This window comes from Narcine bancroftii, chromosome 5 (genome assembly GCF_036971445.1).
Source record: "Narcine bancroftii isolate sNarBan1 chromosome 5, sNarBan1.hap1, whole genome shotgun sequence".
NCBI lineage: Eukaryota > Metazoa > Chordata > Chondrichthyes > Torpediniformes > Narcinidae > Narcine > Narcine bancroftii.
In genome coordinates, this window is record NC_091473.1 from 221,874,774 (window position 1) to 221,896,057 (window position 21,284).

Sequence of the window (21,284 nt, forward strand, 5' to 3'; positions counted from 1 at the left end):
ACAACTTGGCAAGTGGGGTATAGTACAGTACATGGGAAAGGAGAATGAAAAGCATATGATTTAACTTTGTGTTTATCAAATGTTTTGGGACTGAGTGCATGGGTTTCTTATAAATGAAACCAAGTTAATTGTTCCAGAGTATTTATAAATTTTTGATTTCATGTTATATTTTTATGTTTGCATGTGATTCTTATGTGCTGTGAGAGAAATGTATTGTGTACGTGGATTTTCTGTGGTCTGGAGAAACGCTGTGTCATCTGGTGGTGTATGTTTAGTCAAATGATAATAAACTTGAAATACAAAGGCAGAGGATTTAGGTCAAGAAATTTGATGATTATCAAGGTGGAGTGGGTGGGGGTGGCATGTCGAGCGTCAGTGTTAGCAGGCTCTGCAGCAGCTTTTCACAACGTTAGGCCCTTTCAGTTGGCCAATTTCCCCGCTTGTAGAGCTGCATATTTTGGCAAAATGTGGCTGTGGGAAGGCCACGTGAATGTGCAGGAGGAGCCTGCAAGGCAAGCTTGTTAACCCTTCGAAAGGTATAATCACCTCAGCACAGTGGCCTCCCCAGCCATCTGAATGCAGCCTCCTAAAAGCGGCCGGCTGCTCTAGCTTCCTTCTCCCCCGCCGGCCGCTCCAGCCTCCTTCTCCCCCGCCGGCCGCTCCAGCCTCCTTCTCCCCCGCCGGCCGCTCCAGCCTCCTTCTCCCCCGCCGGCCGCTCCAGCCTCCTCCCCCGCCGGACGTTCCAGCCTCCTTCTCCCCCGCCGGTCGCTCCAGCCTCCTTCTCCCCCGCCGGCCGCTCCAGCCTCCTTCTCCCCCGCCGGCCGCTCCAGCCTCCTTCTCCCCCGCCGGCCGCTCCAGCCTCCTTCTCCCCCGCCGGCCGCTCCAGCCTCCTTCACCCCCGCCGGCCGCTCCAGCCTCCTTCTCCCCCGCCGGCCGCTCCAGCCTCCTTCTCCCCCGCCGGCCGCTCCAGTCTCCTTCTCCCCCGCCGGCCGCTCCAGCCTCCTTCTCCCCCGCCGGCCGCTCCAGCCTCCTTCTCCCCCGCCGGCCGCTCCAGCCTCCTCCTCCCCCGCCGGCCGCTCCAGCCTCCTCCTCCCCCGCCGGCCGCTCCAGCCTCCTCCTCCCCCGCCGGCCGCTCCAGCCTCCTTCTCCCCCGCCGGCCGCTCCAGCCTCCTTCTCCCCCGCCGGCCGCTCCAGCCTCCTTCTCCCCCGCCGGCCGCTCCAGCCTCCTTCTCCCCCGCCGGCCGCTCCAGCCTCCTTCTCCCCCGCCGGCCGCTCCAGCCTCCTTCTCCCCCGCCGGCCGCTCCAGCCTCCTTCTCCCCCGCCGGCCGCTCCAGCCTCCTTCTCCCCCGCCGGCCGCTCCAGCCTCCTTCTCCCCCGCCGGCCGCTCCAGCCTCCTTCTCCCCCGCCGGCCGCTCCAGACTCCTTCTCCCCCGCCGGCCGCTCCAGCCTCCTTCTCCCCCGCCGGCCGCTCCAGCCTCCTTCTCCCCCGCCGGCCGCTCCAGCCTCCTTCTCCCCCGCCGGCCGCTCCAGCCTCCTTCTCCCCCGCCGGCCGCTCCAGCCTCCTTCTCCCCCGCCGGCCGCTCCAGCCTCCTTCTCCCCCGCCGGCCGCTCCAGCCTCCTTCTCCCCCGCCGGCCGCTCCAGCCTCCTTCTCCCCCGCCGGCCGCTCCAGCCTCCTTCTCCCCCGCCGGCCGCTCCAGCCTCCTTCTCCCCCGCCGGCCGCTCCAGCCTCCTTCTCCCCCGCCGGCCGCTCCAGCCTCCTTCTCCCCCGCCGGCCGCTCCAGCCTCCTTCTCCCCCGCCGGCCGCTCCAGCCTCCTTCTCCCCCGCCGGCCGCTCCAGCCTCCTTCACCACCGCCGGCCGCTCCAGCCTCCTTCTCCCCCGCCGGCCGCTCCAGCCTCCTTCTCCCCCGCCGGCCGCTCCAGCCTCCTTCTCCCCCGCCGGCCGCTCCAGCCTCCTTCTCCCCTGCCGGCCGCTCCAGCCTCCTTCTCCCCCGCCGGCCGCTCCAGCCTCCTTCTCCCCCGCCGGCCGCTCCAGCCTCCTTCTCCCCCGCCGGCCGCTCCAGCCTCCTTCTCCCCCGCCGGCCGCTCCAGCCTCCTTCTCCCCCGCCGGCCGCTCCAGCCTCCTTCTCCCCCGCCGGCCGCTCCAGCCCCCGCACTCCCCCGCCGGCCGCTCCAGCCTCCTTCTCCCCCGCCGGCCGCTCCAGCCCCCGCACTCCCCCGCCGGCCGCTCCAGCCCCTTGGCCCTTCTGCTGCTTCATTTCTGACTAGATGGTTGTTCACACCACTGATTGGGCTTGAATGGGTCTCCACAAGAGCCCTTGGTGATGACTTTAACCAAAGGATTTGCTCCTCTGTGATTGGACAGAGTGTGTCTGGGGGAGCGTGTGTTGGGTGTTACCGTCGAGTTGGAATAGACTTCAGTAAATAGTGCAAACAGATGTAGGGGTGGGAGGGAGGAGGGCAGATTGGAACTGGGGAAGGATACGGGTTAGGGTTTTGCACCAGCAGTGGGGGAGCCAATCACCCAGTTGTGACTGATATGCTCTCTCCCCTTGTTCCCTCCCTTCATCTCTCATCTCTCTCCCTGTCCCAAGCAGAACTGGAGTGCAGACATTCCGTCGAGACCATGATCGTTTCTGGGTCCTGGGTGCCCACCCGAACCTCAACTTGTTTGCTGCGGGTAAGCTTTTGGTGCGGGCCTGAAGGTTTGAGTGGAAATGGTGTGGAAGGGAGCATACGTGGGCACAGACTTTGTGTGGGATGAGCAAATGTGGTAAATGCAGCTAGTGTTTCTGTAACTCCCTCCACTGCCCCATGTATAGATTGCCTCAGAGCATCAATCAGCCTCAGGCTTTGTTTCTGGTCTAATGGTAAAGTGCAGCAGCATACCACAGGCCTCTTGGGTGAGGAAGAGCAAGGTGACACAGATGAAGGCAACCCTGCCAAATGCCTTCTTTGCTACCCTATCAGGAATAATGGCCTTGGACCCCAAGGTCCTTCTGAATATATCAATGCTCTCGAGGCCCCTCCATGTATCCTGTTGATATTTGACATTCCAAAGACAGGACCTCAAGCATCCATTACCCTTGTGTTGGCTCACTGAGCCTTCACAGGACCTCTGGCTCTGAGCTCTTCCGTTGCCTTATGAACCTGTTCCACCTCTGACTTTTCCTCGCTCGCTTTCTGTTGTGTTCCCACTCTGCTAAAATCTCTCTGCACCTGGGGAGTTGTCTATAGGAATGGTGACACAGTTAGTGTCGCAGTTAGCACACCACTATTACAGTGCCAGTGACCCGGGTTAGAATCCAAAGTAAAGACTTTGATGTTCTCCCTGTATCCATGTGTGGCTGTTCGAGTTTCATCTCACGTTCCAAAGAAGAATGGGGTGAGTAGATGCATTAGTCAAGGGTGTATTTGGGCAGTGTGGGCTCATTGGGTTGGAACGGCCTGTTAACTTGTGTTTTTTCTATGAATTAACATTAAAAATGAACGTCACCCCATGATGCATGTTTCTAGTTTGATACTCATGCTTGTTATGTGCAGCTTTGAAGACTTTGAACAAGTTTGATTCTTTTTCCACCCTGAAGTTTCACCCTTGATCTTTATGCAGGACACGACAGTGGGATGATTGTGTTCAAACTAGAGCGAGAGAGGCCAGCTTATGCAGTGCATGGAAACACTCTGTTTTACGTCAAGGACCGGTTCCTGCGTCAGCTTGATTTCCACAGCTCTAAGGATGTGGCAGTAATGCAGCTGCGCAGGTGAAGCTCCCTATACACTATGCACTCAGACACTCCCAGGGAACCCAGATAGAAGCTTGCTCCTCACCATCCTGTCAAACACTCCCAGGACCTGGGCGAGACAATATCTCACCCTTTACACCATCCCATCTCACACTCACAATATCCTGTGATGCCATCCTATCTTGAATGGTTTGTTTTTCTTCTCTCCACAGTGGCTCCAAGTTCCCTGTCTTCAGTATGTCCTACAATCCAGCAGAGAACGCTGTCCTCTTGTGCACGGTAAGATCGGGTTTACGGGTCGCTGTAGATGCCAAGGAATTATGTATTAATATGATAAAAATCCAACTGTGCACTGAACTACTCTCCCTATCCCAGTGTTAGACCACACTGAGAGCAATTCTGGTATCTGTATTCTGGGTCAGACTACACTGGGGTCATTGTGCACAAATCGGTTCTTTGTATCCCTGAGTTTGTATCACTGTGGGTCCATATACCTGGGGTTTTGTGGACACTTTAGCTTTCTTGTATGAGCTTTATTCAGGAGAAATGGAGAGTGACACATGGTGTGGTGATCCTAATGCTGGTGGGCTTCATACCCTTTCCCCAGTGGGTCCTGGGTTTTTTGTTGCCAGAGCTGATTTGGGGTAGGTGGGCCTGGTGATACAGACCAGGGTGGGGAGCTTGGTCCATTCCCTGCATCACCAACAGCCCTAACCAACTCTCTCCATACCCGACAGCGAGCCAGCAATTTGGAAAACAGCACATATGATCTCTACAGCATTCCCAAGGACTCCGACTCCCAGAATCCCGATGGTAAGTGGCATGATGTGTCTGTCCTGTTACAGGGGACGGACGAAATCAGGGAATGGGGTTGATCCTGCGACTACTGGCTAGGACTGGGAGGCAGAAATTCCTGCATTTAAAGAACACCTTGGTGCGGGCTTGCAGCATCTGTCTCAATGGGCTGAATGTGTCGATGATTATGTTTATTGATACAGTGGTTTCCTCTTCCCCCCCCCACCCCCCCAATCCATTGTTTCAGTTACCAGCTGTCAACTGCGGTCCAAAATTGATCCGACTGCTCCGCTCTCTCCCCACAGCCCTGTATCAGCCCCAACTAATCCCACTGCCCCGCGTTCTCCCCACAGCCCTGTCTCAATCCCATGTTGTTCCCCACACTGATCACACTGCTCCGTTCTCTCCACACAGCCCCATGTCAGTCCCCACACTGATCCCACTACCCCACTCTCTCCCTCACAGCTCCATCCCCACATTGATCCCACTGCCTTGTGTCGGTCCCCACACTGATCCCACTACCCCGCTCTCTGCCCACAGTCCCACACTGATTCCTACTTGCAAATAAAAAGTTTACAGGTACACTCTTCTCTTCGGCTTGGCTTCGCGGACGAAGATTTATGGAGGGGTAAATGTCCACGTCAGCTGCAGGCTCGTTTGTGGCTGACAAGTCCGATGCGGGACAGGCAGACACGGTTGCAGGGGAAAATTGGTTGGTTGGGTGTTGGGTTTTTCCTCCTTTGTCTTTTGTCAGTGAGGTGGGCTCTGCGGTCTTCTTCAAAGGAGGTTGCTGCCTGCCGAACTGTGAGGCGCCAAGATGCACGGTTTGAGGTGATATCAGCCCACTGGCGGTGGTCAATGTGGCAGGCACCAAGAGATTTCTTTAGGCAGTCCTTGTACCTCTTTGGCGCACTTCTGACACGATGACCAGTGGAGATCTTGCCATATAATACGATCTTGGGAAGGCGATGGTCCTCCATTCTGGAGACGTGACCTACCCAGCGCAGTTGGATCTTCAACAGTGTGGATTCGATGCTGTCGGCCTCTGCCATCTCGAGTACTTTGATGTTAGGGATGAAGTCGCTCCAATGAATGTTGAGGATGGAGCGGAGACAACGCTGGTGGAAGCGTTCTAGGAGCCGTAGGTGATGCCGGTAGAGGACCCATGATTCGGAGCCGAACAGGAGTGTGGGTATGACAACGGCTCTGTATACGCTTAACTTAGTGAGGTTTTTCAGTTGGTTTTTTTTCCAGACTCTTTTGTGTAGTCTTCCAAACACGCTATTTGCCTTGGCGAGTCTGTTGTCTATCTCGTTGTCGATCCTTGCATCTGATGAAATGGTGCAGCCGAGATAGGTAAACTGGTTGACCGTTTTGAGTTTTGTGTGCCTAATGGAGATGTGGGGGGGCTGGTAGTCATGGTGGGGAGCTGGCTGATGGAGGACCTCAGTTTTCTTCAGGCTGATACTACAGTAACCCATATAGCTTTGCTAAGTATATAATATGGTGTTCGCACAACGTCCACATCGCATAACGGCCAATTTCACAGAACATATCATGGACGATAAGCAGCACATTCTCTGTGAATAGGGTTTGGTACTATCCATGGTTTCAGGTATCCACTGGGGGTCTTGGAACACGAGTGTAGAAGGAATCTAAAGAAAGAAATTATAAAGGCCAAAAAAAGGCACGAAGAGGCTTTGGCAGACAGAGTAAAAATAAATCCAAAGGGTTTCTATAGGTACATTAAATGTAAAAGATTAGTGAGGGATAAAATTGGACCCCTTGTAGATAGCGAGGGTAGGCTGAGTGAGAAGTCAGAAGAAATGGGGGAAATTTTGAATGATTTCTTTGCCTCGGTATTCACTAGGTAAAAAAATATTGAACCAGTTGAAGTAAAGAAAAATAGTGGGGAAGTCATGAAGCATATAAGGATAATCGAGGAGGTAGTGATGGCTGTGTTGAAAAAGATAAAGGTGGATAAATCTCCAGGTCCAGACAAAATATTCCCAAGGACACTCAGGGAGGCTTCTGGACAGATAGTGGGGCATTAACAGAGATATTTAGGATGTCACTGGCCACGGGGGTAATGCCAAAGGATTGGAGGGTTGCGCATGTGGTTCCGCTGTTTAAGAAGGGGTCCAAATGTAAACCTGGGAATTATAGGCCCGTGAGTCTGACGTCTATGGTGGGCAAGTTGATGGAAAGTGTTCTGAGGGAAGGTATTTACAAATATTTGGAGGTACAGGGATTGATAGGGAGTAATCAGCATGGTTTTGTCAGGGGTAGATCATGCTTGACAAACCTGATTGAGTTTTTCGAGGGGGGTTACAAAAAAGGTTGATGAAGGGAAAGCTGTGGGTGTTGTCTATTTAGACTTTAGTAAAGCTTTTGACAGAGTTCCCCACAGGAGGTTAGGAAAAAAGGTGGAGGCATTAGGTATAAATAAGGAGGTAGTGAAATGGATTCAGCATTGGTTGGATGGGAGGTGTCAGAGAGTAGTGGTGGAAAATTGTTTGTCCAATTGGAGGCCGGTGACTAGTGGAGTTCCTCAGGGATCGGTCCTGGGTCCACTATTGTTTGTTATATATATTAACGATCTGGAAGTAGGGGTGGAGAATTGGATGAGCAAGTTTGCGGATGATACAAAGATTGGTGGTGTTGTGGATAGTGAGGAAGATTACCGTAGATTAAAAGGTGATTTAGGAAGGCTGGAGGTGTGGGCTGAGAAATGGCTGATGGAATTTAATACAGATAAGTGTGAGGTGTTACATTTTGGAAAGGCAAATCTAAATAGGTCATATGCATTAAATGGTAGGCTATTGAGATGTACAGAGCAACAAAGGGATTTAGGAGTGATGGTAAATAGTACCCTCAAGGCTGATACTCAGGTAGATGGTGTGGTGAAGAAGGCATTTGGAAAGTTGGCCTTCATGAATCGGAGTATTGAATTCAAGAGTAGGGAGGTTATGATGAAATTGTACAAGGCATTGGTGAGGCCAAATTTGGAGTTCTGTGTACCATTTTGGTCACCAAATTATAGGAAAGATATAAACGAAATAGAGAGAGTGCAGAGAAGGTTCACGAGAATGTTGACAGGATTTCAAGGTTTGAGTTACAAGGAAAGGTTGTGCAGACTGGGGCTTTTTTCTCTGGAGCGTAGAAGATTGAGGGGGGACTTGATAGAGGTGTTTAAGATTTTAAAAGGGACAGACAGAGTAAATGTGGATAGGCTTTTTCAATTAAGAGTGGGGGAGATTCAAGCTAGAGGGCATGGTTTAAGATTGAAGGGGGAAAATTATAAGGGGAACATGAGGGGAAATTTCTTTACGCAAAGGGTGGTGGGATTGTGGAATGAGCTTCCGACAGACGTGGTCAAGGCGGGATCATTGGTTACATTTAAGGAAAGACTGGATTGTTACATGGATAGGAGGGGACTAGAGGGGTATGGACCGGGTGCTGGTCAGTGGGACTAGGAGGGTGGGGATTTGTTATGGCATGGACTAGTAGGGCCGAACTGGCCTGTTCTGTGCTGTAAGTGGTTATATGGTTATATCCCCCATAGTTAAGTGGGGGGGGGGGGGGGAATCTACTGTACTTGGATTGAAATTTGGAATTCTTTTCCATTTGTGGCTCTCCTCCCCTCACCCCCTCCAGCTTACCCATCCCTCCACGTTGTTCCTCTGCCCCCCTTCACCCTTTCCCTCTCTTTCTCCAGATCCCCAACCCTCCTCCCCTCTTTACCCTGCTTTCCCACTCACGTCCCCCACCCCACTCACTCACTCTCTTCCTCGGGTTACCAGACATTCTATGCTGTACCTGCCTCCCTCCTCCCCTGCTCACGTGTCCCCTTCCTTCCTTGCTCCACCCACCCTCCTCCCCTTCCCCTGCGTTTCCCTGGCTCACCTCCCTTACCCAGCTTGTCCTTTCCCCTTTCCCTTGCTTGCACGCGCTCTTCCCTTCTCCCTCCTTGCTCACCTGCACTCCTCTTCTTCACCCCCACCTCTGGTCACCTGCCATCCCCTTCCCCCACTTTCTTGCCTGCCCTCCTCCCCCCCCTTCCCCTGGCACTCACATTGTGTTCTCTCTCCGCAGCTCCCGAGGGGAAGCGCTCCTCCGGACTCACTGCTGTCTGGGTGGCTCGGAATCGCTTTGCTGTTTTGGACCGGATGCACTCAGTGAGTGTTAGGGCTGAGCTTCGACTGGAAGTAGTGGGAGAAGAGGTTGCATGATGTGCTCCTCATCACTCTGTGATTCCTTTCAATGTGCCGGGGAATGCAAGCATGGGAACACCAAATACAAGGGGAATGGGGTGGTGGTGGGTAGGGTCACTCTCTCCCACCACAACCTCTACTTCTGGATAAGGTTTTGACACCAATTCCCTTTCTGTCATTGAGTTGCACAGCACCAAAACAAGAGGCCCCCTCTTTGACAAACTGCTGGGGGAACTCAGCAGGTCGAGCAGCATTCGCAATCTGGAACAGCACAGCAACAGGCCCTTCAGGTCACAGGTCTGTGCTGAGCATGATGTTCGAACCAAACTAAAACTTCACTGCTTCACCTGGTAGGCATCCCTCCATCCCCTCTGTGTTCACATGAACCCTCTTAAATCTGTGATGGCAGGGAGAAAACTGTTGATGTTTTGGGTCAAGGAATGAGAGTGGAGCAGGAAGGTGGCCAGTGTAAAATGGAGATGGGCCAAAAGGTGATTCGTGAGCTTGAGAAGGATGAAGACTTGATAGGCAATTAGAACCAGGGAAGGTGGGGATGGAGAGAGGACGAGGCTGGGGGGTGTAGAGAGGTGGAGGAGGGGAAGGTGGGAGATGAGTGGAATCAGAATTTTGGCTGTGAGATGATATACCTCATGTAACTTTCTGTCCCCCGATGGCTTGTCATCACGAGAAGAGCCATGAACTGAAGGCTGAATATTAACTGCTTGGGTGTTACCCGTTCCCTCTTTCTTTCTTATTCCAAGTCCGACTTGGAGTGACTGGCCTATTGTTTATCACCTGACCTCCTGTTCATTCAACAGTCTGGCCTTTGCTGCTCTAGCAGTATATCCTACCTTAGGCTGGGTACCAGGCTTAGACAGGGTATCCCAGACATTGGATATTTAGGTGTCACCTCCCTGACATCCCATTCATGGGAACCTGATTGGTGATGCTTTCTCGGCAAGAGGTTTCATGTAAGAGGAAGAGAGGTGCTGCCTTGTTGGATTATATGGTGAGCAATTCGAGGAGAGGAAATTGTTTTTGGTGAAAGGAGGGGTGGTCGGGACTGATGATTCCATGATTTAAACCCATGTCTCACCCTCCTTGTTCCTCTTCACCTTGTCCACGCAGATTCTCATTAAAAACCTGAAGAATGAGATCACTAAGAAGGTGCAGGTGCCGAACTGTGACGAAATCTTCTATGCAGGAACTGGGAACCTGCTGCTGAGAGATGCTGACTCCATCACCCTGTTTGATGTCCAGCAGAAGAGGTGAGGCCAGGGGCGAGAGAACGCACTGGGCGGGTAGGGAGGTACACTGGCTCAGGTCCTGACCTCCAGCTCAGCTGCTGGGGGTGGGGCATTGCATGTTCTCTCTGGGATGGTGCCCTGGTTCCCACCCACGATCAATGTGGTGGGCCAATGGGGCACAATGAATTACCTGTTGCGGAGATGAATAACATCCTTTCCCCCCCTCGCCCGGCCTCCTTCTCTCTCCCCTCCCCCTCCTACCCCTGCCTGGAGGGGTGGGGGGGGAGTTGAACAATCAGGAAGGGGGAAAAAAGGAATGAAATAAATGACTGACAAGAAAGTAATGGGCTGAATGGGCTCATTCAGTCATTGTGACAGAGGGATGGGGTAGGGAGGTTTGGATTCAGGGAAGATGGTGACTTGAGGATGGAGAGAGACCAGTGGGGTTGGCGATTGAAGGAGAGGGACAAATGGCGAGTGAGAATTGCAGAGAGGGGGATGGAGGTGGAGGGTTGGCGGTTGGGGGGCTGGAGTTGGGGAGAGTGAAAGAAAGATTGGGAGGTGGTTTGGAGGGTTGGGGAGAGGGGGTGGGTACAGAGGGTTGTATGTTGGAGGGAGGATTGGGGATGGAGGCATCTAAGGGGAGTTGAAGGCTGAGGAGGGAGTGTTGGGTGTTTGGAAGGGTTGAGGGCAGGAGAAGGAGGGGAATGGAGTTTGAGGAGGGGTGGGTGTTATGTGACAGGGCAGAGTGAGGAAGTAGCAAGGTGAGGGGATGCTCCAGTCACTGATCCCCTGACCCCAATGCCTTTGCCTTTCCACAGGTCTCTCAGCTCAGTCAAGATCTGCAAAGTGAAGTATGTGGTGTGGTCTGGGGACATGAGCCATGTGGCTCTGCTGTCGAAGCATGGTGAGTCTGCTGGGGTGCTGAGGAGTGAGCCTGAGGCATTGCTTATCACCAAGAGGCACAGGGAGAGCAGCCTGTTCTCCACGCAGGTGGGAGACTTGCCGAGGAATTGAACGCATCCTCTAATCCTCTCCCTCCTCCTGAACCTAAATCCCACCCCCTTTCTGCAGCCATCATGATCTGCAATCGCAAGCTGGAGTCACTCTGCAGCATCCACGAGAACATTCGAGTGAAGAGCGGCGCCTGGGACGAGAGTGGAGTCTTTATCTATACCACCAGCAACCACATCAAATATGCCCTCATCTCTGGGTGAGTCTCCCCACCTCCCCATGCAGTGGTGTGAAAGGCAGGCAGGATGCTAAGAGAACGAGGGCAGAGAGGGGACGCTGGAACCCTGTGCCATGCTGCTCGGACCCCAGCGTGTCACTGCTGACCAACACCATATCCTCAAGAGGGCAGGATCTTGAGGGGATTCACCAAGGTCTGGAATATTGTCACTGGTAGAAGGGATTAGAGAGGCTGGGTTGTTTTCCCTAGAAAAGAGGAGACAATTGCAGGGATAAAATGATGGGGTTGGGGGGGGAATGGGACACAATGATCTCCCTGAGCTGAGCAGGTCAGGGGGGAAGGAAACTATTTCTAAGAAATGAGATAAGGGGAGAGGAATGAGAGGGTTTTCCCAGACAATGAGGGACTCACTGCCTGCGTTCATGAGTGGGTTTCACAAGGCCTTTCAAGGATTGAGAGTGGGAGAGTTAGATAGGCCTGCAGCAGCTCTTCCTGGCCCAGAATGGACAGGGTGGGTGGAAAGGCCTCCTGTCCTGCTCCCAGCCTGTGGTATAACAGGGAATCTTTGCTGTGCTGCAGGGATCACGGCATCATCAGGACCCTGGACCTTCCGATCTACGTCACCAGGGTGAAGGGCAACAGCGTGTATTGCCTGGACAGGGACTGTCGACCAAGGGTTCTCACCATTGACCCCACTGAGTTCAAGTTCAAACTGGCGCTGGTTAACCGGAAGTATGATGAGGTGAGTCCGCAGCAGTGGGCAGGGGTTAACAGAGCAGGGAACTTTCGTCACTCCCCTCCCTGTGACTTAGGCCCACGCTGGCCAGGGTGCTGCTGGTCCAGAACTGGGTATGGCCTGCGTAGCTCACCCCCAACTCAGAACCCTTCCTTCATCCCGCACAGGTCCTGCACATGGTGCGGAACGCTAAGCTGGTGGGACAGTCTATCATTGCTTATCTGCAGAAGAAGGGCTACCCAGAGGTGGCACTGCACTTCGTTAAGGATGATAAGACTCGATTCAGCCTGGCCCTGGAGTGTGGAAACATCGAGGTGAGACTACCCTCCCCCTCCCTCTAACTACCACCACTTCTATCACATGCCCCACCCCTCCTACCTTGCTGTCACTGCACCCCTACCCCCTGCTGTCAACCGCTTCTACCCTTGCCCAGCCTCTCCACCCCATTGCCTGACCTCTTTCCCCCACCTCGCCCGGCCCCCTTCCCCCCTCGCCTAGCCCCCTTCCCCCCTCGCCCGGCCCCCTTCCCCCCTCGCCAGGTCCCCTTCCCCCCCTCGCCCGGCCCCCTTCCCCCCTCGCCCGGCCCCCTTCCCCCCTCGCCCGGCCCCCTTCCCCCCTCGCCCGGCCCCCTTCCCCCCTCGCCCGGCCCCCTTCCCCCCTCGCCCAGCCCCCTTCCCCCCTCGCCCGGCCCCCTTCCCCCCCTCGCCCGGCCCCCTTCCCCCCCTCGCCCGGCCCCCTTCCCCCCCTCGCCCGGCCCCCTTCCCCCCCCTCGCCCGGCCCCCTTCCCCCCTCGCCCGGCCCCCTTCCCCCCTCGCCCGGCCCCCTTCCCCCCCTCGCCCGGCCCCCTTCCCCCCCTCGCCCGGCCCCCCTTCCCCCCCTCGCCCGGCCCCCTTCCCCCCCTCGCCCGGCCCCCTTCCCCCCCTCGCCCGGCCCCCTTCCCCCCCTCGCCCGGCCCCCTTCCCCCCCTCGCCCGGCCCCCTTCCCCCCCTCGCCCGGCCCCCTTCCCCCCCTCGCCCGGCCCCCTTCCCCCCCTCGCCCGGCCCCCTTCCCCCCCTCGCCCGGCCCCCTTCCCCCCCTCGCCCGGCCCCCTTCCCCCCCTCGCCCGGCCCCCTTCCCCCCCTCGCCCGGCCCCCTTCCCCCCCTCGCCCGGCCCCCTTCCCCCCCTCGCCCGGCCCCCTTCCCCCCCTCGCCCGGCCCCCTTCCCCCCCTCGCCCGGCCCCCTTCCCCCCCTCGCCCGGCCCCCTTCCCCCCCTCGCCCGGCCCCCTTCCCCCCCTCGCCCGGCCCCCTTCCCCCCCTCGCCCGGCCCCCTTCCCCCCCTCGCCCGGCCCCCTTCCCCCCCTCGCCCGGCCCCCTTCCCCCCCTCGCCCGGCCCCCTTCCCCCCCTCGCCCGGCCCCCTTCCCCCCCTCGCCCGGCCCCCTTCCCCCCCTCGCCCGGCCCCCTTCCCCCCCTCGCCCGGCCCCCTTCCCCCCCTCGCCCGGCCCCCTTCCCCCCCTCGCCCGGCCCCCTTCCCCCCCTCGCCCGGCCCCCTTCCCCCCCTCGCCCGGCCCCCTTCCCCCCCTCGCCCGGCCCCCTTCCCCCCCTCGCCCGGCCCCCTTCCCCCCCTCGCCCGGCCCCCTTCCCCCCCTCGCCCGGCCCCCTTCCCCCCCTCGCCCGGCCCCCTTCCCCCCCCTCGCCCGGCCCCCTTCCCCCCCTCGCCCGGCCCCCTTCCCCCCCTCGCCCGGCCCCCTTCCCCCCCTCGCCCGGCCCCCTTCCCCCCCTCGCCCGGCCCCCTTCCCCCCCTCGCCCGGCCCCCTTCCCCCCCTCGCCCGGCCCCCTTCCCCCCCTCGCCCGGCCCCCTTCCCCCCCTCGCCCGGCCCCCTTCCCCCCCTCGCCCGGCCCCCTTCCCCCCCTCGCCCGGCCCCCTTCCCCCCTCGCCCGGCCCCCTTCCCCCCCTCGCCCGGCCCCCTTCCCCCCCTCGCCCGGCCCCCTTCCCCCCCTCGCCCGGCCCCCTTCCCCCCCTCGCCCGGCCCCCTTCCCCCCCTCGCCCGGCCCCCTTCCCCCCCTCGCCCGGCCCCCTTCCCCCCCTCGCCCGGCCCCCTTCCCCCCCTCGCCCGGCCCCCTTCCCCCCCTCGCCCGGCCCCCTTCCCCCCCTCGCCCGGCCTCCTTCTCTCTCCCCTCCCCCTCCCACCCCTGCCTGGCCACTTTCCCCCACACCTTTGCCTGGCCTCTTCCCCACTCACTCCTATTCTTGCCCTCTCTCTTTCCACCCGCCCTGCCCCCCCCTCCCCCCCCCCCCATTCTTGCCGCCTCTCTCCTTGTTCACCCAATCTGATCTTGCATTCTCACTTTCTCTGGTCTCCCCATCTCCAATTCTTGCCTTTCCATTGTCTTCAGTTCTCACTCTCGCCAATTTCTTTCCTCCTTCTGGTGTCCTGTCCCGTCAAACCCCTTCCACTCTGCTATCATGACCCCTGCCTCTCCTCTTCCTAGTGTCCTTGTTCGCTCCTCACTCCTGCCATCTCTCACCTCCACATCTTCTCTTTGTTGTACTGCTTCGTACCCTCTGCTCTCCCGACCCTGCTCTGCCACCCCGCCCCCCTGACTCCTTTCCACTTCTGTTTCCTCTGCTATTCCTGCCTGACCCCTCCCTCTCGCCTCCCAAACCACATTGTCAATCTGGCCTTTCTTAGTTCTACAACCCTATCTGTGATGCAGCTGACCCCTGCACCAACCTTCCGTGTCCTCTACAACCCCTTCCCTATCAGCTTGGTCAGTCTAACCGCTCCCCTTCCACTCCGCGTGACCGGTCGGACCCCTCCCCTCCCTCTCCGCCTTGCTAATCTGATGTGAGGCCCTGAACCTGCCTGTGGAAATAGATTGCTCTGGATGCAGCCAAGGCTCTGGATGAGAAGGGGTGCTGGGAGAAGCTGGGTGAGCTGGCTCTGCTACAGGGCAACCACCAGATCGTGGAGATGTGCTATCAGCGTACTAAGAACTTTGACAAGCTCTCCTTCCTCTACCTCATCACTGGCAACCTGGAGAAACTCCGCAAGATGATGAAGATTGGTGAGTCCGGGGGTGGGATTGGCACTGAATGTCGCATTGGAGCTGCCTCACCAGCTCACTGTGGTCCTGGGGTGAGGGGAACAGAATGTGTCCCAGGGATTCATCCATACCCATGGCCGGCCATCATAAGGTCCCCTCACAACCCTTCCCCACACTGGGCACGGACACCTCGTTCGCCTTCCCATCTTCTCCCCCTCCCCACTAGGTGCGGAGGCCCCTCGTTCCGTTCCCCTCCCATCCCCCGGGCACACAGGGCCCTCGTCCGCCTCCCACTCCTGGGTGCAGGGACCCTTCATCTCTCCCCCCTCCCTCCAGGAGTGTGGGCCCCTCTTCCCCCTCCCCCGGGCGCAGGGACCCCTCCACTCTCCCGGGCGCAGGGACCCCTCGTCTCCCCCGGGCGCAGGGACCCCTCGTCTCCCCCGGGCGCAGGGACCCCTCGTCTTCCCCGGGCGCAGGGACCCCTCGTCTCCCCCGGGCGCAGGGACCCCTCGTCTCCCCCGGGCGCAGGGACCCCTCGTCTCCCCCGGGCGCAGGGACCCCTCGTCTCCCCCGGGCGCAGGGACCCCTCGTCTCCCCCGGGCGCAGGGACCCCTCGTCTCCCCGGGCGCAGGGACCCCTCGTCTCCCCCGGGCGCAGGGACCCCTCGTCTCCCCCGGGCGCAGGGACCCCTCGTCTCCCCCGGGCGCAGGGACCCCTCGTCTCCCCCGGGCGCAGGGACCCCTCGTCTCCCCCGGGCGCAGGGACCCCTCGTCTCCCCCGGGCGCAGGGACCCCTCGTCTCCCCCGGGCGCAGGGACCCCTCGTCTCCCCCGGGCGCAGGGACCCCTCGTCTCCCCCGGGCGCAGGGACCCCTCGTCTCCCCCGGGCGCAGGGACCCCTCGTCTCCCCCGGGCGCAGGGACCCCTCGTCTCCCCCGGGCGCAGGGACCCCTCGTCTCCCCCGGGCGCAGGGACCCCTCGTCTCCCCCGGGCGCAGGGACCCCTCGTCTCCCCCGGGCGCAGGGACCCCTCGTCTCCCCCGGGCGCAGGGACCCCTCGTCTCCCCCGGGCGCAGGGACCCCTCGTCTCCCCCGGGCGCAGGGACCCCTCGTCTCCCCCGGGCGCAGGGACCCCTCGTCTCCCCCGGGCGCAGGGACCCCTCGTCTCCCCCGGGCGCAGGGACCCCTCGTCTCCCCCGGGCGCAGGGACCCCTCGTCTCCCCCGGGCGCAGGGACCCCTCGTCTCCCCCGGGCGCAGGGACCCCTCGTCTCCCCCGGGCGCAGGGACCCCTCGTCTCCCCCGGGCGCAGGGACCCCTCGTCTCCCCCGGGCGCAGGGACCCCTCGTCTCCCCCGGGCGCAGGGACCCCTCGTCTCCCCCGGGCGCAGGGACCCCTCGTCTCCCCCGGGCGCAGGGACCCCTCGTCTCGTCCCCCTCTCCCTCCCTGGTGCGGGGACTTGTCGTCCCACAATTCCAACAGGTGTGAACTTTAACTGCCTTCCCCTCGCAGTACCTGGACGGTGAAGGTGGGGGTGCTGATGTTTGTTGATGTTCATCCTGTTTGTGTTGCAGCTGAGATCCGGAAGGACATGAGCGGGCATTACCAGAACGCCTTGTATCTGGGCGACATTGGAGAGAGGGTCCGTATCCTGAAGAACTGCGGGCAGAGTGAGGGCCAATATTTATCAGTACTGTTCCTTTCTTTCCCAAGTCCATCTTGACGTCTCTTTATCCTACCTTACCCTGTACAGCCACAGCCTCACCCTCTCCCCAGCCCCTTGGGACTCTGGCCCCTCTGGGCTCAACCACCTCCCCTGACCTCTTCCTCTTTGGTCTCCCTTCCTGCTTAATGTATCTGGGTGTGAGAGTGTGGTGTCTATTTCTGATGAGCCTGTTTGTTGTCCCCCCAAGAATCATTGGCCTACCTGACTGCTGCCACCCATGGACTGGACGAGGAGGCTGAGGCACTGAGGGCAACCTTTGACCTTGAAAACGAAACGGTATGTTGAAAGGGCCGTCACTTCTGTTATCGTCCACATTCGATGGCCTTGACCTAACCACATCTCTATTTTCCTCTTTCCCCCCCCACACATATTACAGGTGCCCGAGATAGACCCTCAGGCCCTGCTGCTGCAGCCCCCACCCCCGATCATGCCTCTGGACACCAACTGGCCACTGCTAACTGTCTCCAAAGGCTACTTTGAGGGAAGCATGGCCGGGCGAGGTAGGTGAGGGTGAGAGAGGGAGGGATCGCGGCTGGGGGAGGGAGGAGACTGAGGGATGGGGAGAGTCATGGGAGGGAGATAGGGTGGCTTCACAGTTGAGAGGGAGGGTTCTTGAGGGTTGGGGGTAGTGTCAGGGGACATAATATAGCATCAAGGACCAGGGAGCCGGTGTGGGGGGGGCAGGGGGGAAAGAGTCAGCGGGGTCACAGACAGGTGAGGAGAATGTCAGGAAATGGAAGGTGGGGTCATGGTCAAAACAAGGAGGTGGTCTGTCAGGATGGAGGAGGGGGAATGTCACGGCAGGGGGAGGGAGGGTAATTGTTGGGATGGAGTAGGGGTTCACAGCCAGAGGTGGAAGAGTGGGGAGCTTCAGGGGCCAGTTGGGATAGAGGGTGGGGTCGCAGACAGCAATGAGGTGTGTCACGTTAGATGGGAGAAAGGGATGATCCTTGCTGATCTACTGCCCACAATGCAGCAGTCAAGCTGGGAATTGGCCCACATTCTCTCCCCCAGTCTCTGAATCGAGGATTGGGGTGAGACTAGGGGAGGGGTAGTGTGGCCCCTTTACTTATAGTCCTGACTCCCTACCTCTTCCTGGAACAGGCAAAGGAGCCCAGCTTGCTGTTGACCAGCTGGCCATGGAGACCTCTGCCACAGGCGGCTGGGAGGAGGATGCTGAGCTGCTTCTGGATGAGGGTGAGTGTCTGCTAGGGTGGGGAATTGGGCAACATAGCTATCTGCCAAAGCTCTGTTCCAGGCAGGATATTGGTGGTGCTGGAGAGGATGCCGAGGCAATTCACCAGGATGTTTCATTCCATCCCAGGGGAGACTGGCGGGACTGTGTCTGTCCTCAGAGGAATGATAATTTATTGTCATGAACATGTCAGGGAATTCATTGTTTTGTGGCAGCGTCACAGTGCCAACATTTATATAAACCACATTTCAAAATAAATAAAAATAGTGCAAGAGAAAGTGAGGTAGTGTCTGCACAGATATGATTGCAACAAATAAAATCAAGGAGGTTCGCTTTGTGAGATGCTTGAGGAGATTTGGTAGGTCACCAAAGACTCTTGAAAACTTCTACAGGTGTACCTTGGAGAGCATTCTGACTGGTTGCATCACTGTCTGGTGTGGAACAAGACAAAAACTCCAGAGGGTTGTTAACTCAGCCTGTAACATCACGGGCACCAGTCTTCACTCCATCGAGGACATCTACAAGACGTAGTATCTTAAAAAAGTAGCCTCTATCCTACCACCCAGGCCATGCCCTCTTCACTCTGCTACCATCAGGGAGAAAACAGTACAGGAGCCTGAAGACGAGCAGTCAGTGGCACAAGGACAGCTTCTTCCCCGCTGCCATCAGATTTCTGAATGAATGGTGATCCACAGACATTGCCTTATTTTGACTTTCTTACTCTGTTTATTTTGAATGGTGGTTCATATAAAAGTTTGCAACTGTGATGCTGTTGCAAATCAACAAATTTCATAACAATAAATTCTGATTCTGAACAAATAAAATTAAGGAGTTAACTGCAGGAAACCATTGCTTGTGTCTGAGGTAGATCAAACTAGAGAGTACACAGAAACGATGAAGAAACTCAGGAGATCAAGGAGCATCCAATGGAATTTGAGGCATTTTGGGTCAGCCCTTCATCAGGATGAGTGGGCAAGGGAGTCGCAAAGGGAGTCATCCCTACGAAAAGGGAAAGGGAAGAGGTGGTGGGATTTTGTTGCAAGTGGCATAAACCAAGGATGGTGACATGTTGAATGTGGAGGCTGGTGGGATGGCAGGTGAGGACAAAGGGAACCCTGTGCTTGTTTAGTTGGGGGGAAGAGAGGTTACAGACCTCAGGTTATTCACCAGCAGCGCCTGGTGGGTTTCAACTCTGGACTGTGCATTATCATTTAAACCTGCTGGATTGGGGAGCAGAACCATCTGCCCAGACACATTTCTCTAAGCAGGAATTGAACCCTGGCATGATGGTGAGAGCGCTGATTCCTAATCTAACTAGTCAGATACTTAAAGCCCTGCATTACTGTCCACACAATCACAATGACCAACATCTACTCCTTTCTTTTTCAATCTTTGTATTGATTTTAATATAAAACATACAATAGACAATGGATGGAAAGAATGATACACGATTGAAAAGATTACAATATAAAACAATCAGTAAATAATGAGTGTCTTCATCTTCCCAATACTTGAAAAAAAAATTCACTTTATAGGAAAACCCCCTATACTAATCTAAAAGAGAAAAAAAACTGGAAAGCCTTGGATCAGCATTCATCAAACATATGATGTTCCTCACCCAAAAAAAGAAACTTAATGGTATCAGGAAGGGTCAATATATCAGAGAAAAAGTTCAAAATTATATGAAAATATTGTGTGAATGGGTGCCACGTTTCTTCAAATTTAACAGAAGAATCAAATGTAGCACTTCTAATTTTCTCTAAATTCAGACAGGTCATGGTTTGAGAAATCCATTGAACTACAGTAGGCTCTGGGGTCTTTCCATTTAAAAAGATATTCTCTCCTAGCCATCTGGGTAGTAAAAGCTATCATCTGATGAGCAAAAGCCAGACAACATCTGCTTCTAAAACTCCAAAAAGAGCAGTTAAGGGATTTGGTTGTAAATCAATTGCAAGACTTCCTGAAAGAGTACCAAAGATATAGTTCCAAAACCAGATAGAATCAAAACGTATGGGTCAATAAAGCCACTTGTGAATTACACCTATCACAGATTGGATTAAAATTAGGAAAAATACAGACAAGCTTGTCCTTTAGTCAGATGCACCCTATTGAATTGAATAAGGGAGTGTCGAGTACACATTGATGAAGTATTAACTAGTTTAAGAATCTTTCCCCACATCTCTACAGGAAAAGTCTTTTGGAGCTCCTGTTCCCATGTCCTTTTTAAATTTATCCATCGAGAATCATTGCAATTTTAATAACATATACATGATTGGCTATTAAATCCTTCGGAGAGGTGCTCAAACAAAAAAGAGCATCAATCATATCCAACAGGGGAAAATTAGGTAATATAACATTCAAAAAATTACTAATTTGAAAATATCTAAACAAATGGGAATTAAGTTGACTTTATTTGTTTGAAAGTTGTTCAGAGGACACAAGATCACCTTCCATGAACAAATCCCGAAAATATATGATACCCTTAACCTTCCAAAAAGAAAAAGCTCGGTCATTCACAGATGGCTGAAAAAATTGATAAAATAAAACCAGATAAACATTTTTAAATCAAAAAGCCTCCAGAACTGAAACCATATCTGTAATTTGTGCTTAGATAAGGGATTAGTTATCAGTTTACTAACCTTGGTAAGGGCAACTCCCAATAGGGAAATTATCGAAAATTTCTTGACTGACTTCAATTCCAGATTTACCCATGGCGGACTTTCAAGTTTATCAAAATAATAAATCCAGAATATGATATATCAAACATTAATTGGCCAATAGTAAAATCTAAGGTTAGGTAATGCCAAGCCCGCATCCTTTTTCAACTTCTGTAATTGAGCTTTATTTAGCCTAGCATTTTTCTTCTGCCAAATATAGGAAGATATCTTGGAATCAATAATATCAAAAGATGATTTTGGGATAAAAATTGTAATGGCTTGAAATACAAAAATTTAGGTAAAATCATCATCTTGACTGTATTAATGTAGTCTACTAATGATAATGGGGACCATATAAAAAGAGATTGTTTCACATGATGAATCAAAGGAAAATAACATATAAATCTTGAAAAAACCTTTTATCAATTTTAGCAAGATAAGTGAAATTATCCTGAACAAACTTAAACAGTATATGCTCATAAATAGGTACCTGAATATTCAGGGGAAGTAATTCACTCTAGTGAAGATTTAAATTATAGCCAGAAAAAAAAACTAAATTGCGACAGCAAAGATAATAGAAGGAGTAGGTTTCTCAGGGTCTGAAACACATCTGATTAAAGATATTTTATGAATACTTTTCTCCCCTAGTAATTAATACTAATTCCCCAAATGTCATTAGAATCTCGAGATGCAATTGCTAAGGGTTCCAAAGCTAAATCAAACAGTAAGGGGCTAAGAGGGCAGCCCTATCTAGTTCCG

At 55.5% G+C, this 21,284-nt stretch overlaps 1 protein-coding gene across 1 annotated transcript in view; it reads left to right on the top strand.

Moving 5' to 3' along the window:
* The window catches only part of copa (COPI coat complex subunit alpha), a 48,943-nt gene that overhangs the window by 14,238 nt on the left and 13,421 nt on the right, over nt 1–21,284 (top strand). The window contains exons 11-25 of the mRNA XM_069941364.1: nt 2,597–2,679; nt 3,610–3,760; nt 3,955–4,021; nt 4,480–4,555; nt 8,633–8,715; nt 9,880–10,019; nt 10,820–10,905; nt 11,073–11,211; nt 11,770–11,932; nt 12,094–12,240; nt 14,784–14,973; nt 16,522–16,617; nt 16,861–16,949; nt 17,050–17,173; nt 17,778–17,870. Of these exons, the coding sequence (XP_069797465.1) occupies nt 2,597–2,679; nt 3,610–3,760; nt 3,955–4,021; nt 4,480–4,555; nt 8,633–8,715; nt 9,880–10,019; nt 10,820–10,905; nt 11,073–11,211; nt 11,770–11,932; nt 12,094–12,240; nt 14,784–14,973; nt 16,522–16,617; nt 16,861–16,949; nt 17,050–17,173; nt 17,778–17,870 (1,727 nt within the window). The remainder of the gene's footprint in view (nt 1–2,596; nt 2,680–3,609; nt 3,761–3,954; nt 4,022–4,479; nt 4,556–8,632; nt 8,716–9,879; nt 10,020–10,819; nt 10,906–11,072; nt 11,212–11,769; nt 11,933–12,093; nt 12,241–14,783; nt 14,974–16,521; nt 16,618–16,860; nt 16,950–17,049; nt 17,174–17,777; nt 17,871–21,284) is intronic.